Source organism: Lycium ferocissimum, chromosome 3 (assembly GCF_029784015.1).
Source record: "Lycium ferocissimum isolate CSIRO_LF1 chromosome 3, AGI_CSIRO_Lferr_CH_V1, whole genome shotgun sequence".
Taxonomy (NCBI): domain Eukaryota; kingdom Viridiplantae; phylum Streptophyta; class Magnoliopsida; order Solanales; family Solanaceae; genus Lycium; species Lycium ferocissimum.
This window is the reverse complement of record NC_081344.1, coordinates 196,723-211,347: the sequence shown is the minus strand read 5'-3', so window position 1 is coordinate 211,347 and position 14,625 is coordinate 196,723. Positions and strand designations below refer to the sequence as shown.

Sequence of the window (14,625 nt, the reverse complement as noted above, 5' to 3'; positions counted from 1 at the left end):
GGTTGGGTTTTCAGATTTTTTTAAATTATTTCAATAGATTTTAAAATTAATTTTTCTTAAATTATTTTTTTTTGTTGACATGGCTTACATGTCACTGGTCTGTTTTTTCATGTCACTGGTCTGTTTTTTTATGTCACTGCAAGTGGATACGCACGCGTGTGCCTAGCTGGCACGAGGGGTTCAAATGACACACTTTATCTTATGTTCGAGGGTCCAGATGGTCAACGTTTCAGTTAAGAGGTCTAAATGAAAAATCAGGACAAGTTCATGAGTCCATCTATGACTTTGGCCTAAAGTAATTAACGTTACACCAAACGCACCAAAGTGCACCAAGCATTGTGTATAATTTAACTAATTGTTTCTAGCCATGATTAAACTAGGGAAATTAGCACTTTTGATCCCTCACATATTGATAAAATTTTGTTTTTGATCCCTATAATTTTTTACTAAGCATATTTAACCTTCAAATTAGTGATATGTACAGTTGTGATCCCGCTGACTGTAAAGCTTCACAAATTTAATGATTTATTAAGTGTTAAACCATTCAATTATTGATGTGTTATGTCTACGTTTTACGTAACTCCATATTTGAAGGTATAGTTCTAAATATATCAAATATTTGCTTTATAAAGGGACCAAAATACACATTTTAATTAGCTTTTTAAGGTAGATATGCTTAGCCAAATATTACAAAGATCAAACTAAGAGTTTACTAATAATCGAGGAACCAAAAGTGCAATCATCCCATTAAACTAATACTAAGTACGTTTTTTTAATCTAATTAATGTCAAATTGTAATTCTCAGATTAAAATAAAACCAATGTATTGAATTCAACAAAAAGTATATGTACGGTTACAACAGTCTGTATAAATACTCAGATAGCCATCTCCCAATTTCTCTTATCTAGGAAATTTAATAAAATCATTTCTGACTAAGAAACCTTATACAAAAAATGGTAGCCTTTTGCTCTTCTACTAATTATCCAAATATGAGTACTGGATGGTCCTTTGAAGAACCACTAATTAGCTATGATCAGAAAACAACGAAGACAATAACTTCGCCTCAGTTCCAAATTGAGAGTAACAACTTGTTTGAAGGTTTACATATTGATAATAATATGAATTTTCCTTCATCTCATCAAGATCAATATCACAAAGAAAGTGAGTTTGATGTTCAGTTAGGAGAAGAGAGGTCATTAATGGCGAAGAAACTAAGCCATAATGCAAGTGAGCGTAATCGAAGAAAGAAGATGAATTTTCTTTATTCCACTCTTCGTTCTTTGCTTCCTTCTGCTGCTAATCATCATCGAAAGGTATGTATACCCTACCAGAATTACTTGTCATGTAATACAAAGTCCTTTTTGTTTAATAATAACCATATGATATCCGGAGCTTAGTGGTTCGACTAATTTAGATGCACCTATCTTGGAAAGCCCTCCATAGAAGTAGCCCCAGGTAGCCGCTTTAAGATATGGGCTATTTAAAGTTTAGCTAGAGTTGGCAAGTTTCATACCGTTTTCTTTTCTTCTTCTTCTTCTTCTTCTTCCTCCTAGCTCCTTCTTCTAATTGAGACATATTCAAGCCTGGAGTTTTGAACTGTCAAAGCTGGAGTTTGATTTTGGCATTTCAGACTTCAGACTTTCAAGTCCGATGTTTGAAACTTCGACCTTTGAGTTTAGAGTTTGAAACACCAAACTCGAGGTTAGAAGTTTGATCTTTGAGGCGGCTAAATTTAAAATATCTTGTTAATTTTGGTTACGTTTTAAATAGTGGTCCTAAAAGTGGCTATTCATGCACTTCGCTTCAAAGACTCCCTTCTAGGGGGTTTTCATTCTTAAAACTCGACCCTGAGACATTAGGACTGATGCCCGAAAGTATCCCAATAGCCCCTCATCAATTCATCAAAATTGTAAATTTCTTTCTTATTAGTAGTATGAGAGAAATTAAAATTTTAGTTTACATACTAATTGCTTTCGTTTTTCTAAGGAAAAATAATTTTACTCCATCAAGTAAGATAATTTTTGAAATGATAACCCTATTGATTCTAGCCTAGGATAGAATTGTAGATAAAGCTGGGGATGGGGGTGGTTGTGGGGTGTTCTTAACTTCCAAACATTAAACGGATATATGTAGGACAGATATTTTGCAAGTTCAACTAAATCCAATATTTTCAGTAATTAACTAGATATACATATGGAAAAAAAATTAATACCACACTCATTTTAATCTGTTGATTCTGCTAAATTTTGAATTTGCCTCCGTGTCGAAATAGAACACAACAAGGGTTAACAAAATTACTCAAGTTTAGTTTAATAATATTCACTTCCAATGTGAATAAATCTTTCTTGTCCATAACTTGTTTAACCTATATATGCCTTTTTTAATTGCAGAAAAAGCTAAGCTTTCCGGCAACAGTATCTTATGTGCAAGAATGCATACCAGAGCTGAGGAAAGAAATAGAGAGGCTAAGCAAAACAAAGGATTTGTTATTATCAACTATGTCAAAGAAAGCAGATTCATTAGTCCAAATTGATAATCAGAGAAAATTAAGTATGAGTGGAACTTCTTGTGAATCTTCAACGACATCAATTTCTGCAAGTCCACTGTGTCATGGACAGGTTTTCGTACAAATCTCCACAACTCAAGCAAATGATTTTCCAATTCCAGAAGCATTCCAGAATTTAGAGGAAGATGGATTAATTTTGCTAAATGCCTCATCCTTTAAATCTTTTGGAGACAAGATTTTTCATAGCTTGCATTTTCAGGTACATATATTTATGTTTCATGGTTAACAGTATTAAATTGAATATTTTTTACTCCCTCCGGTTCATAATAAGTGTACATTTAGCCTTTTTATTTTGGTTAACAATAAGTGTCCACTTACATAATCAAGAAGGAATTAATTATTTTCTTCCAAGTTTACCCCTATTTAGATATGTTGGGTTTTTATGTAATCAAGAAACTATATTACTCAATTTGGAGTAATTAGGTAGAAAAACAGTAATTTAATTAAGGCTAGTCTAGTAAAAATGCCTATTTTTTTTAGGAATTAGTATTTTCTTAATGGGTGTGTAAAAGGCTAATTAAGTGAGCTCTTATTTAGAACCGGAGGGAGTAGTAGACAATATATAACTTATCAATATATGTTACATAAAGTCACTAAACTAGCTATTTTTTGTAACTAAAAAGTTACTCAATTTTGCCGACGTATCATAAAAAGTCACTGCATACTTTTTTTAAAACCAAAAAGCTAGTCACTCGGCTTTGCCTAAGTATCACAAAAAATGTCTCATTTGTTTTCTCTCAGTGACTTTCTGTGATCTTAGGCAAATTATGTGCTTAATAACTTTTTTTTTTTTTTGTGTGTGTGTGTGGAAATTACTTATGTTTATACAATCAGTAGCTTATTTAACAACACGATGAATGGTGACAAGATAATTAAGGAACGTTAAAGCTTGCTCGAATAATCCAATCCAAACAATTAAGGGGTCGTTTGGTAGAGTGTATAAGATGTACTGAATAAGGTAAATTATTAATGCAGGGATTAGTTATGTTGTGATTAGTCATGTTGAGATTATTTCTTATCGACTGTTTGATATGATGTATTATAAATAGCACGCATTGCATAATTTTTACGAAAATACCTTGCACATTCTTTTGACATGTCAAGACAATTTTGTCTTTAATAATGCTAGATTATCAATGTATTGATAAATAACTAATAATCCATCAAAGAGAGTGTATAACTAATATCAAATACCATGGTTTGTTATGTATACGGATACTTCCAAAGAGGGTGCATAATTCATACCAAATATTAGTTATATATATGTTAAAAAAGTGTATCAAATAAGAAATTAGTAATATCAAAGCTAATACATAGATTATTTTCTCTAATATTTCCTACTAAATAACCCCTAGTGCATTAAGCCAATGCGATCATGATTCAAATGGTCCAAACCCAGAACATGAAAAAGGAATAATATTCTCCATAAATATAAATAAAATTTAGAATTGTCATTTGTATCAAGACAAGTAAAAAGCATTAATTTTAAGTCTAAGTTTGGTAGAAATGAGCCTACGGAAAGTGGGTGCGCAGCCAATCTGAAATGTTAGGTTCGTACCCATAGAACTTATGTTAGTGGTCGTTTGGTAGGTAGCCAAAATTATTTAGGGATTATAATCTCGGGACTAATTTATCCCATATCTTGGGATTATTTTATACCATCTAAAAGATGGTATAAAATAGTCCCGAGATAAGTGGGATAAGAAGGGATATCTCACCCTTGGGATTATGCTTTATTTTGTACCGTGTTTGGTAGGAGGTATAAATTTATCATTTTGTACCGTGTTTGGTGGGAGGTATAAATTTATCCCAGGATAAATTTATACCTCCTAACAAACACGGTACAAAAAATTAGTGCTGAAATATCCCAGCCTATACCATGCACCAAAGGACCTCTAAATGTGTGTGCGTGTGTGGTGGTGCTCTATGTGTTTGTGGTTGGGGGGGGGGGGGGGTCGAGTAATAATTAAGAGGAATATTAAGTGAAAAAACAAAATGACAATTAGCTCTTTTTAAAAGTCAATATAATTTGATGTGATTAAGCAAGCAAGATCACAATTATATAGGATTGGTCTTTTGATATGCTCCGCGCATCGCGCGGATATGAATACTAGTAAGTAAAAAAGTGAACGGGAGAGCAACTATTTCAAAATTTGAAGTTCAATTTGTCAATATAACGTTTTTTAAGTGCATACATATAAGTATATATTAGGGGAGAACAATCCTAAAAAATGTCAATTGACGTAGGATGCAACTTGAGCTACGTGTAATCATCCAAATAATCCAAAAGCAAAGCCTGAAAAGGCATAATTACTGCATGAAATAAAATTCAGAGTTGCTATTTTTATGGAGGCAAACCATGCACTGTAATTTAACTCAGTCAAGCAACTGCCCTTTTTTCTTCTTTTTGGAACCCAGAAACAGACAATTAATTACTAGCAAGAATAGAGGAATAACTTAAGCATATGTGTGACTCATCCTACTTGTGAAAAACGAATACAAGTCTTAACTAGTTTTTTTATTTTAGTCTAAGTATTTAGTTCTGTTTTATTTTTCTTAACATTTATAGTTGGTGTACTAGTCGTATTTTTACTTTGTTAAAAGAGAAAACAAAAGAAAAGAGAGAAAAGGAAAAAAAGCAAAGCCAAGGATTAATTTGGTCTTATATGTAACAAATTTTGCAGGATCACCCCTTGCACTCTCACTTTTTTTTTTCATGACAATAGACATTTTCTCACTCCACTGATAAAGCTTTATCTGCAAGAGTTTGAATAAACACAGTGCATGGTATATTACACTAAAGCATAAGGACAACACATTCACAAATAAATCTCCTGAGAGAAAAAACAAAGCACATTATTCAGTCCATATGCTTAAGCCACCGGTTTGCCGACGATCTCGTTGAACCTGTTCGTGTTTCATAAAAACACACTGCATTTCACGAATAGTTTCACCTAGTTGTTTTGGTTTTATCTTTCGATGTTGTGTTTAGTTTTCCATTCGTCTATAGGTAAAGGGTTGTTATTTCGTTGAATCTTTGATTTCGTATGCCCTTCATAAAATAATACTCTACTATGCAAGTCACTGGGTATTTTGTTGTTGTAATATGCAGGTCACTGATACTTTTGATTTTTGAATAAATTTTGACTACGTTAGTAAGTAATTTCCTAAGAAGTTGACTAATTATGTAGGAATATATTCTTGCTGTTTGGAGCACCTATAAAAAATAAAAACATTACTGTATTAATCACATTAATTAAAATAGGCACAACATACCCACTTTTTTTTTTTTTTTTGGGGGGGGGGGGGGGGCGGGGGGGGAAAAAAGGGTACGTTGTTGTATATATATTAATCACATTAATTAAAATAGGCACAACCACATTATTTTAGGCATATTTTGGTGTCATGAAGGCATTTTTTGTAAATCATAAACTTAAGTTTAGAATACTTATTGTCCAAATAAGTACAATTAGTAGCTTAATTTGTTTTTCTTCTTCAAACTGGTAACATAATTAGTAGTAGTTGCTTAATTTAACAAACACATAATCTCTCACTTACTCAAATGTGTAAATACTTGTCAAAAGTTAGATTTGTAGTGACAAAAGATAGTCTAGTGACTTTTATAGAAAAAATGTGTAAGTTCTCTAACCATTAGAGGAATTAACTCGTATATATCCTTAACAACTCATGACATGAAACCAACTTTTAGCTCTCTGCTTCAAAATTTGTTTGTATGCAAGATTGTATTCCCTTCTTTACATTTATCTTCTTCTCTGTTCCCATGCAGTAGTCTTATTCTGAGCCATATACCATGAAGGAGCTCTTTATTCCTCCTGGCGCGGTGAAGGATAGAGAGAATTGGGAAAAGTTTCAGAAACAACAACGCTGCTGGATAATGTATCGAAACAGAACTGATCCATATTACAACCCGGATCATTATGAAACGGAACTAATCAGTAAATATGGAGAAAGGCGATTGGTACGTTTCTTTTTTCCTTTAAAGAGTTGTGATACCCTTGTTATGCATCTTTTGTAGTTTCAAGCATTTATTATGTTTGTTGTAATATTTTCAAAGAGGTACAGAAGAAAACTTTAATACTAACATATGAAAAATATTTGGGTGCCAGAGAGCTTTTTGAAGCAAAAAAAGTCGCAAGAGCATATAATCTTTCATTATCAAAATGTCAAATTCTTTTTGGATTATTTGCAGATGAATTGATATCTCATTTGTTGGAGAAGCCTCCAACCATTAGTAGATAAATCTCTCAAATGTTACAGAAAGGTTCAAATATGATTTAGCATCTTAAGGATTTTGTTTCACACTTTCACTCATATTAGTAGAGAAAAAACCACAGTCTAGAGGGAGGCTAGTGTTTGACTAATAAGATATACATAAGAGAAATCTGAAAAACGTGGACAGTTATCACTCTAAGCTTGGTTTGGTTCTTCAGATATTACCTTCTTATTTCAAATTAAACCGTGAAGTTGAGATGTCAAATTGGTGTGTTGAGCTGAATTTGGGTGGTCAAACATTTAATATGTTGTTGAGCTTTTCTTATATGACAGTTTGAGCAGTTACCACAGATGGTGAGAGATTTTTGGGTGGGTTTCGCTTTTATTGAGTCTATCGGACCATTTTTGTTGATGTCAGCTGCGTACAGGATCATGCTGCTATTACGTCACAGTAATAAGTCTCAAACTTGAATAACGTTTTATCTTAAACATTATATCTTAGGCGATGTGACGCTTTTATTTATTTTTGAACATCATGCAGATGGTGATTATCACTATGATCTTCCCATTGATATGTTTTTTGGTAATGGCATCATAGACGTTATTGAATGTTGTGGATCTAATCACTGGCGCAGCCTTCGCGTGAGTATAATTCCTTATAGTTTGATACATAGTAAGTAATCATTAAATAAGACTTTGTTATCTTACTGATTTTGCTCTTTATTTGTTAGCGTCAAGCTGCTGAGACGTTACGCCAATTTATTCTTGATGGAACAAACGCACAAAATCAGGAATTGCTTAGACGTGGTGTAATTCCTACTTTTATGCAAATGCTTAATGATGAGTGGGCAATCAACCTTAGTGATGAGGACTGGTTGAATGACTTCTTAATTATTGAGGTAGAATGCTAACTTTTTGTAGAATCTTGTATTAAATTTTTAAAATGAAGTTACCAGTAGAATTGGGTTTCCATTCTTTTTCTGAAATGTACATATGAGGAGGGGATATCCTGGCCTAAGATAGCAAAAGAATGTACAGCATTATAGTATGCTAGCACCATATGCAAAAAAAGAAAGCAAACGACTAACAAAAAGATTTGCCTAATCATATTTTATCCTCACACTAGGTAGTTGCCATTTATCTAAGAAGCAAGCTCCTTTAGCATCCCTTGGAAGATGTTGGAAATTAGTGATGATCCTAGGATCCTGGATAGTGGTAGCGTATTTTCCTAATCCATCTGCCACTTGATTAGCTTCTCTTAAACAGTGACCTAACCTCCACATTAGCATGGGAAAAGCTCAGCTAAATCTGTTGTATTGCTGCCTTAAGCTTACAGGTGGCCACATTGTCCATTTCCAACATTTATCAATGATAGATGAATCTGTTTCCAAAACCTAAATCTTTATATCCCTGTTGAATGGACCACTCAGCCCCATACCAGCCTGCCAGTGCTTCCGACATGTTACTGGATTCATTTTGGTAGGAATAGCAAAGGCCATGATCAAATCTCCTTTCCAACATCTGATAATGCCAGCTTTTCCAGATGGTTGAAAGCTTCCAACTGAGTTCATTTTAACCTTGTTGACTGTGGGGAGCTCCCAGATAACTGTTTGGCTCCTTGGGACAGGTCTAAGTTTGTCTATGAGTTCACAAATTTTTGGCCAAGGCAGATCCCATTTACAGGTTGGAAATGCCAGATTCAGAGTTGTTTTGGGGGTCCACAAAGTGTTATACTACATAGAGCTGATATTCACCTTCTTATGATCCCCAAATTTGCAAGAGCTTACCCTTTTCCAGGGTTCCCAGCAGACCACTAAAGGGGTAATCTGAGTAATAAGTTTATGGATCCTATTAACTGGTTTGGTACTAAACCAGTTATGGTGGACATCTTTAACACTTCTAGCATTATGTTTGATGCCTAAAGGACCTCCAAACAAGATCATCTCTCAGTAAAAGCATGTTGAACTGTTTCAATTTTAGGAGAGGTATAGCAGAAACAACTTGACACTAGGTTGTTGCCAAATCTAAGCAAAACATCATTAATGGGGACTTTTTTACGGAGCATTCTCCAAGAGAGAGGATATTTTAAAAGGAATGCTCTTGTGCCAAACATTTGGAGTAAAGCTTGACTGTCCATCTTGATCCCTTTCCTGTTGATAGACTGATTTGGTATAAAATTACCATCAGCAGCAATTTTCCATATAGGGTAATCCTTCTGATTTTGATCACCAATATACAGGTTCCTGATATGACAGACTATCTCAGAAGGTAGAACTTCTTTTAGCTTGTCAATGTTCCAAGTTCCCTGATTAATGTAGTTAGCCACAATCTGTTTGAGAGAATCTATTAGGATAAGGGTAATTCTAAGCAATTGCACCTTCCCCGTCCAATTATCCCACTAAAACTTGGAGTCCCTTTGGTTGATAGTCCAAACTATGTTACTTAAATTTCAGCATGTTTCTTTGTGAAGGAGCTCCAAAGATTATACTGAAATCTTTTGTATTTTAGCAATAATCTAAGTTTTTATATCTCCTAACTTATTTTCTGATTTTTTACTAAAGGCTGTGGAGAATTTGGCTTTGTTGTCAACTAAAGTAGATATCGGAGGTGAGTGTGTTAGAGAATTTGGTGAGCGAAATCTATGTGGAAGGCTGATGTTGCTTTTCAGGTAGTTCTTCTCCTTTATAGTCAATTATCATTATTCATGCTTGTGGCCTACTGTTTCTTCTTCTTCTTCTCCTCCCTCTCTCTCTCTCTCTCTCTCTCTTTTTGATCTTTTTTATTTGAGACTTTGCCTACGTGATCTAATAAAAAGAGTTGATGTAGGAATCCTAGACACACCATAGTTAAAAATGGGTTGACATTTGTGGAGAACTTTCTTACTAGAGGAAGTGAAGATCAAATACAGGTAGTCCTTACTAGCCCTCATTCATATCAAAGCATTTGTTGTCTTTCTTCCATCATTTACTGTTTTAGTAAGTGTTCCTCTTATAATTGGAGTATTATGTGTTTTAGGTTCTCCTTGACAACGAAGTTTTGCAACATCTAAGATTTGTAATTGCGGAGCCTGCGGGGGGCAATTTAGACCTCCTGAGTAGACAACATAGGGCAGCACTGGCTTTGGGTAATTTTGCCCGTCGTTCAATAAGGTGGAGGGACCTTGTTATTGATAGTGGTGCAGATCTAATCCCATTATTTCGAGTTCTACGTTCCATAGCAGGTGATGCCAATGAATTTGACCCATCACCGGCAATGAGTGCTGCCAGGACAATAGGATACTTGTGTTTTGGTAGTCCATCCCCGTCATTTGCTAAGGTGTAGTATGCCAATAGTTTATGTTCTGTTCTTTGAGATCTGTCACTCACAACACATATTTCTTTAATGTTCATACACGCTACATTCTTTTGTTTCAGCTGCGGCCATCATTACCGGTCCTCCGGTATCTCATTGATTTGGAACATCATATTGGAGAAGAAGCACGTGCTGCTATTAGGCATGCGTGCTTGATTATTGCATGTCTGGCACGTGGTGGATCTGGTCCTATAAATGTGCTGGTTGATGAACATTTGTGTCCAAGGCTGGCGATGCTTTTGACGTAAGTTGCTCTCTTTAAGACGATAATTTTGATGTGCTATTAGTTTTGATAAAATGTTTAGCTAGTATAATAGAGAGTCTAATAAACTTAAGGTTATGCCAGGCATCATGACAGTGAGGTATTTGCAAGTGTGTTGAAAGTTGTGGAGAACTTCTTTAAGAATGGAACTGAGAATCAAATTCAGGTAATTTCCCTGTACCATTATGATGCAACGCTAAACCATCAATTATAACCACCTATTAAATGTTTATTTGAAACATGTTCCTTGTATTTTGAGTTTAACTTTTGTTATTCGAAAAATGTTTCAAAAAAATTATGTTGTTATTCACTAAACAATTTGTTGCGCGTGTCGAAATCAGTATGTATAAAAATTAGGATGAGAAAATTAGCATATCTGGTCTTTTAATTTGTGAATGAAAAGTCTACTTCCTTCATCATAATGAAATAAAGTGAATCCTTTTATGTTTTCTAGGTTCTACACGATAACCAAGTTCTTCAACACGTTTTAGATATTCTAATCAATCATGACAACAGACCTTTCCATCTGAGGAGTGTTTGTCGTGCCATCGCACAATAGTAGTGAATTATCGGAGCAGGCAAATACAGGTTCATTTCCTGACATGTGCAATCTTCTTGTAGAAATGTTATTTGAGACATTCTATATGAATATAATTAACTAATAATTTATGAGCCTGATACTATGAAACAGAGAATGGTTGATGAATCTATCTTCCCTCCTCTTATTCAAATTTCAATTAACCAAGAGGTGGATGATACCAAATATGAGGCTACATACGCCATCTCAAGTGCGGCCAGGAGAGGATCTCATGATCAGATTAGGTACAATCTTCTTTTTGAGATTATATATTCTTCCCGTTTCTTGATAAGTGTGCTGTATATATATATATATATATATATACACACACACACACACACACATACATACCTGTTTGTGTGTATATAGTAATTGTATGAATATTAGTGTGCGCGTGTTGTATCCTTGTGAAGTTGCACTAGTGTGCATATTATATTAAAGTAATTGGCTCAAGATTTAACAATATGTATACCAATACTTGGCTTGTTGGTACATCCGCGTGATTGAATTTTATTTTAAACATTGCTAATATAAGTAGCTATCTTTAATGTTGTGATCATGACTTCTAGGGAAATTAGAGGCCAGTTTTTGTACTTGATTGATATGTTCATGTTGGGTCTTTCTCTTTTGGATTGTTGTGTGGTCATTAGTATTAATCCTTAGATATGGTTTGTGTGTTTTACTAATCTGAACTTGAAGGTCTCAAATATGTTTATCTGGTATTGCTCAGATACTTGGTCGATCAAGGTTCCATTCCAGCACTTTCTCTTGGACTTTTGTGTGAAGGTTACACAAGAAGAACTTCTTGCTTCCAGGGGCTCCTAAAGATTCTGAGGGTCGGAGATTTTAATAAAGTCGATGGTGTCAATATCTACATACAGATGGTCACTGAAAGTGGCGGACTTGCTAGGATCAAGAGCCAAATGGATGACCCTGATGTTGGAGAGATTGCAAGAAGAATGCTAAGGTCGTACTGGCCTAGGGAGCTCTGACTGTTGCTTTGTTATCCACAACTGACAGTTGTAGTTTTTGCAAAACTCATGCTATGGGGTAGATATATGGATTCTGCTAATCTTTCCATGAGAAGTGTGTTTTTTGGGATGTTAAGAGTGGGAATGAATCATGATTTTTGCTTAAACAATCATTGACAATATGAGTAAAATGAAGTAGGAATTTGGTCCTACAGAGATTTGGAGAAAGTTTTGTTGAATGTTTTATTTTGTTATGGTATAGTTCTATGATGTTTATTGGTGTGCTAGAGAGCGGTGTGAATTTAAATGTGGCACACCGTCCGTTCATCTTTCTTGATTATGTTATCCGATTTTGCAACACAATGGCAAATAAATAGATTCTTTTGATCAATACTTCTTGTTTCTATTCCGACAATACAAACGTTGAATTGAAGGCGGCTAAAATTGCAAATTCACCAAAGCTTTGAAGTTACTTCGGATTGTTTCAAAATCTCCAACTCCACCAACACTTTGTTTGTTTAATTGCAAAATATAAAGTTGAAACTTGAAGGAAACTTTATAGTGTATAATTGAGAGAAATTGTAATTTTAAAGTGTTTAGTTGTTGCAAAATAGCCATAAATTGAGAGAAAGTGTAGAGAGAATTGATGTGGATGAAAATAAAATGGAGAGGGGTTTATATAGGAGTGGGGGAGGGGTTAAAGTGTCAAAAATAAAAGTTGGGGGGGTTGGGGGTGGTGGGGGGCCAAAAAATCAAACTTCGTCAACGGCCATTTCTACAAATTGGTCCGTTGGGCAACGACTATTTTTTGCTGTTTTTTTTTAAAAAAAAATAAAAAATTATTCGGCCTGTTAATCGGCTTGGTTCCAATTTTGCCAATCCGTAACCAGCCCGTCTCAAATGAGTACCCGTCAATCGAGAATCTGGGACCGGTTTAGCCGGTTCCGATCACCGGTTACAATCGGTTCAACCGGCCCGTTTGACAGGTTTAGTCGCGACTAAAATTTCAAAATTTAGATCTAACACTAATTTTACAATGGAGCTCAGAACAAAAAAGATATTAGAAAAGGGCAAACAAGAAAAGGAAAAAGAAAGAAAATAGAAATTAAGGGGTTGTTTGGCACATAGACAAAATGATCCCAGGATCATAATTTTGGGGCTAATTTATCCCATCTCTTGGGACTAATTTATCCTATCTAGGAAATGGGATAACATAATCCCAGGATTAATGGGATATCCCACTTTATACTTTGTTTGGTACAAGATATAAATTTATCTTGGGATAAATTTATACCTTCTACCAAACATGATACAAAATTAATTCCACAGTTAGTGCTGGAATATCCCAGCTAACACCGTGTACCAAACGACCCCTAAGTGTTTAATGTCATGAATTTTAATATGGCAAAAAAGATCATTATTAGTACTAATATAAATGGAATATTTTGTGTGGTTTTCCAAAAAATAATTGGAGCCCGAGTCCGAATAGGTTTCTTTTTTTTTTTTGTTTTTTTGTTTTTCCCAATAAATTATTGCCGCCAGCTTGGTCCTTTCCATCAATTTCTCCACAAAATTGTATGTTTCTCCTTTCCCCCCTTCTCTAAATATAAACACTGACTTAGTTAATCAAATTAAATTATTATTTAGTGCTGTTTTCTACCTTGTGTGTTAGTCTGAAGATTCATAACATAACGCACTTGTTGTTCTACAAGGTCCAGGAATCGCCAATGTCTAACCCCAAAAATAATGTTCCCCGCGAAAATACAGAAGCCTATGTCCAGTTTTTTTTTAATTTTTTTTTTCTATATTTGTGCAGTGCTTTTGTTAATTTTATTTATCTCTTCAAAGATACTTACTTGCTCAAACTTGTTTGCTGGGATTTGAAGGTGCCAAAAGGGGGGAAAAAAACAATGGAATAGTAACTAAAAGTTTCACTTTTTACAGTAAAACGAGTCAGTCATAATCTCTAGGAACTAAAAAAAGAGTTTTTATGTCAAAGGGGATTTGACAACTTATCTATATGAAAAAAAAAAAAAAAACCGCGCGGGGCTTGAATAGTGCGGGTTATCTCTGCTGTGTGGTTTGCGAGCTATTGCGTAGGAGTTAGCTTTACCTGTGTGCACCTTCGTAGCGGCTGCGGGTTCCATGTCATAAAAAAAAAATTACCCTAGGGTTCAATTGACACTGATCTCGAGGAATTTCTTTGATTAAAAAAAAACATAACGAGACTTTTTTTTTTTTTGATGAAGTGGAATATTATTAACAAAAACATCACGAAGATGCATAGATTACAAAAGAAAAAAAGAAACATAAAGATTACTTTTTTTTTTTGATGAAGTAAGTGGAATATTATTCACAAAAGCATCACGAAGATGCATAGATTACAAACATAAAGAATACTTTGTTTTTTTGATGAAGTAAGTGGGATATTATTAACAAAAGCATCATGAAGATGCATAGATTACAAAAGAAAGAAAACATAGAGTATACTATAGTCAAACGGATGAACCAGAACAGAAATATGTTGGTAAAAGAGGAAGAAACGATCATTAGAATGGTTGTAGATGAATAAATTAATCCTGGTGAGACATCGATATTAATCTCAGATTTGTTGCTGTACAAGCTGTGTTGGTTAACCCCTCTAGTCGCTAAAATCTTATATACT

General features: G+C 34.4%; 2 protein-coding genes across 2 annotated transcripts; both read left to right on the top strand.

The window, feature by feature from the left end:
* Window positions 1-940: 940 nt before the first annotated feature.
* Window positions 941-2,871, top strand: LOC132050795 (transcription factor bHLH100-like). The gene is made up of 2 exons (XM_059442152.1): window positions 941-1,313; window positions 2,391-2,871. The coding sequence occupies exons 1-2, from the start codon at window positions 954-956 to the stop codon at window positions 2,790-2,792; spliced, it is 762 nt and encodes a 253-aa protein (XP_059298135.1). The 5' UTR covers window positions 941-953; the 3' UTR covers window positions 2,793-2,871.
* Window positions 2,872-6,377: 3,506 nt separating this feature from the next.
* On the top strand, window positions 6,378-11,981 carry LOC132050714 (importin subunit alpha-1a-like). The gene is made up of 11 exons (XM_059442086.1): window positions 6,378-6,545; window positions 7,133-7,250; window positions 7,341-7,441; window positions 7,531-7,698; window positions 9,361-9,467; window positions 9,626-9,707; window positions 9,815-10,114; window positions 10,213-10,394; window positions 10,497-10,578; window positions 11,104-11,234; window positions 11,720-11,981. Exons 1-11 carry the CDS (start codon window positions 6,378-6,380, stop codon window positions 11,979-11,981), a joined length of 1,701 nt encoding a protein of 566 aa, XP_059298069.1.
* The last annotated feature ends 2,644 nt before the right edge of the window (window positions 11,982-14,625 follow it).

Excerpts from the sequence above, each read along its gene's own strand:
- LOC132050795 (XM_059442152.1), top strand. The coding sequence starts at position 954 with ATGGTAGCCTTTTGCTCTTCTACTAATTATCCAAATATGAGTACTGGA. Across the intron at positions 1,314-2,390 it reads CTGCTAATCATCATCGAAAG|AAAAAGCTAAGCTTTCCGGC; the intron begins GTATGTATACCC and ends TTTTAATTGCAG.
- LOC132050714 (XM_059442086.1), top strand. The coding sequence starts at position 6,378 with ATGAAGGAGCTCTTTATTCCTCCTGGCGCGGTGAAGGATAGAGAGAAT. Across the intron at positions 6,546-7,132 it reads AATATGGAGAAAGGCGATTG|TTTGAGCAGTTACCACAGAT; the intron begins GTACGTTTCTTT and ends CTTATATGACAG. Across the intron at positions 10,579-11,103 it reads GAACTGAGAATCAAATTCAG|AGAATGGTTGATGAATCTAT; the intron begins GTAATTTCCCTG and ends ACTATGAAACAG.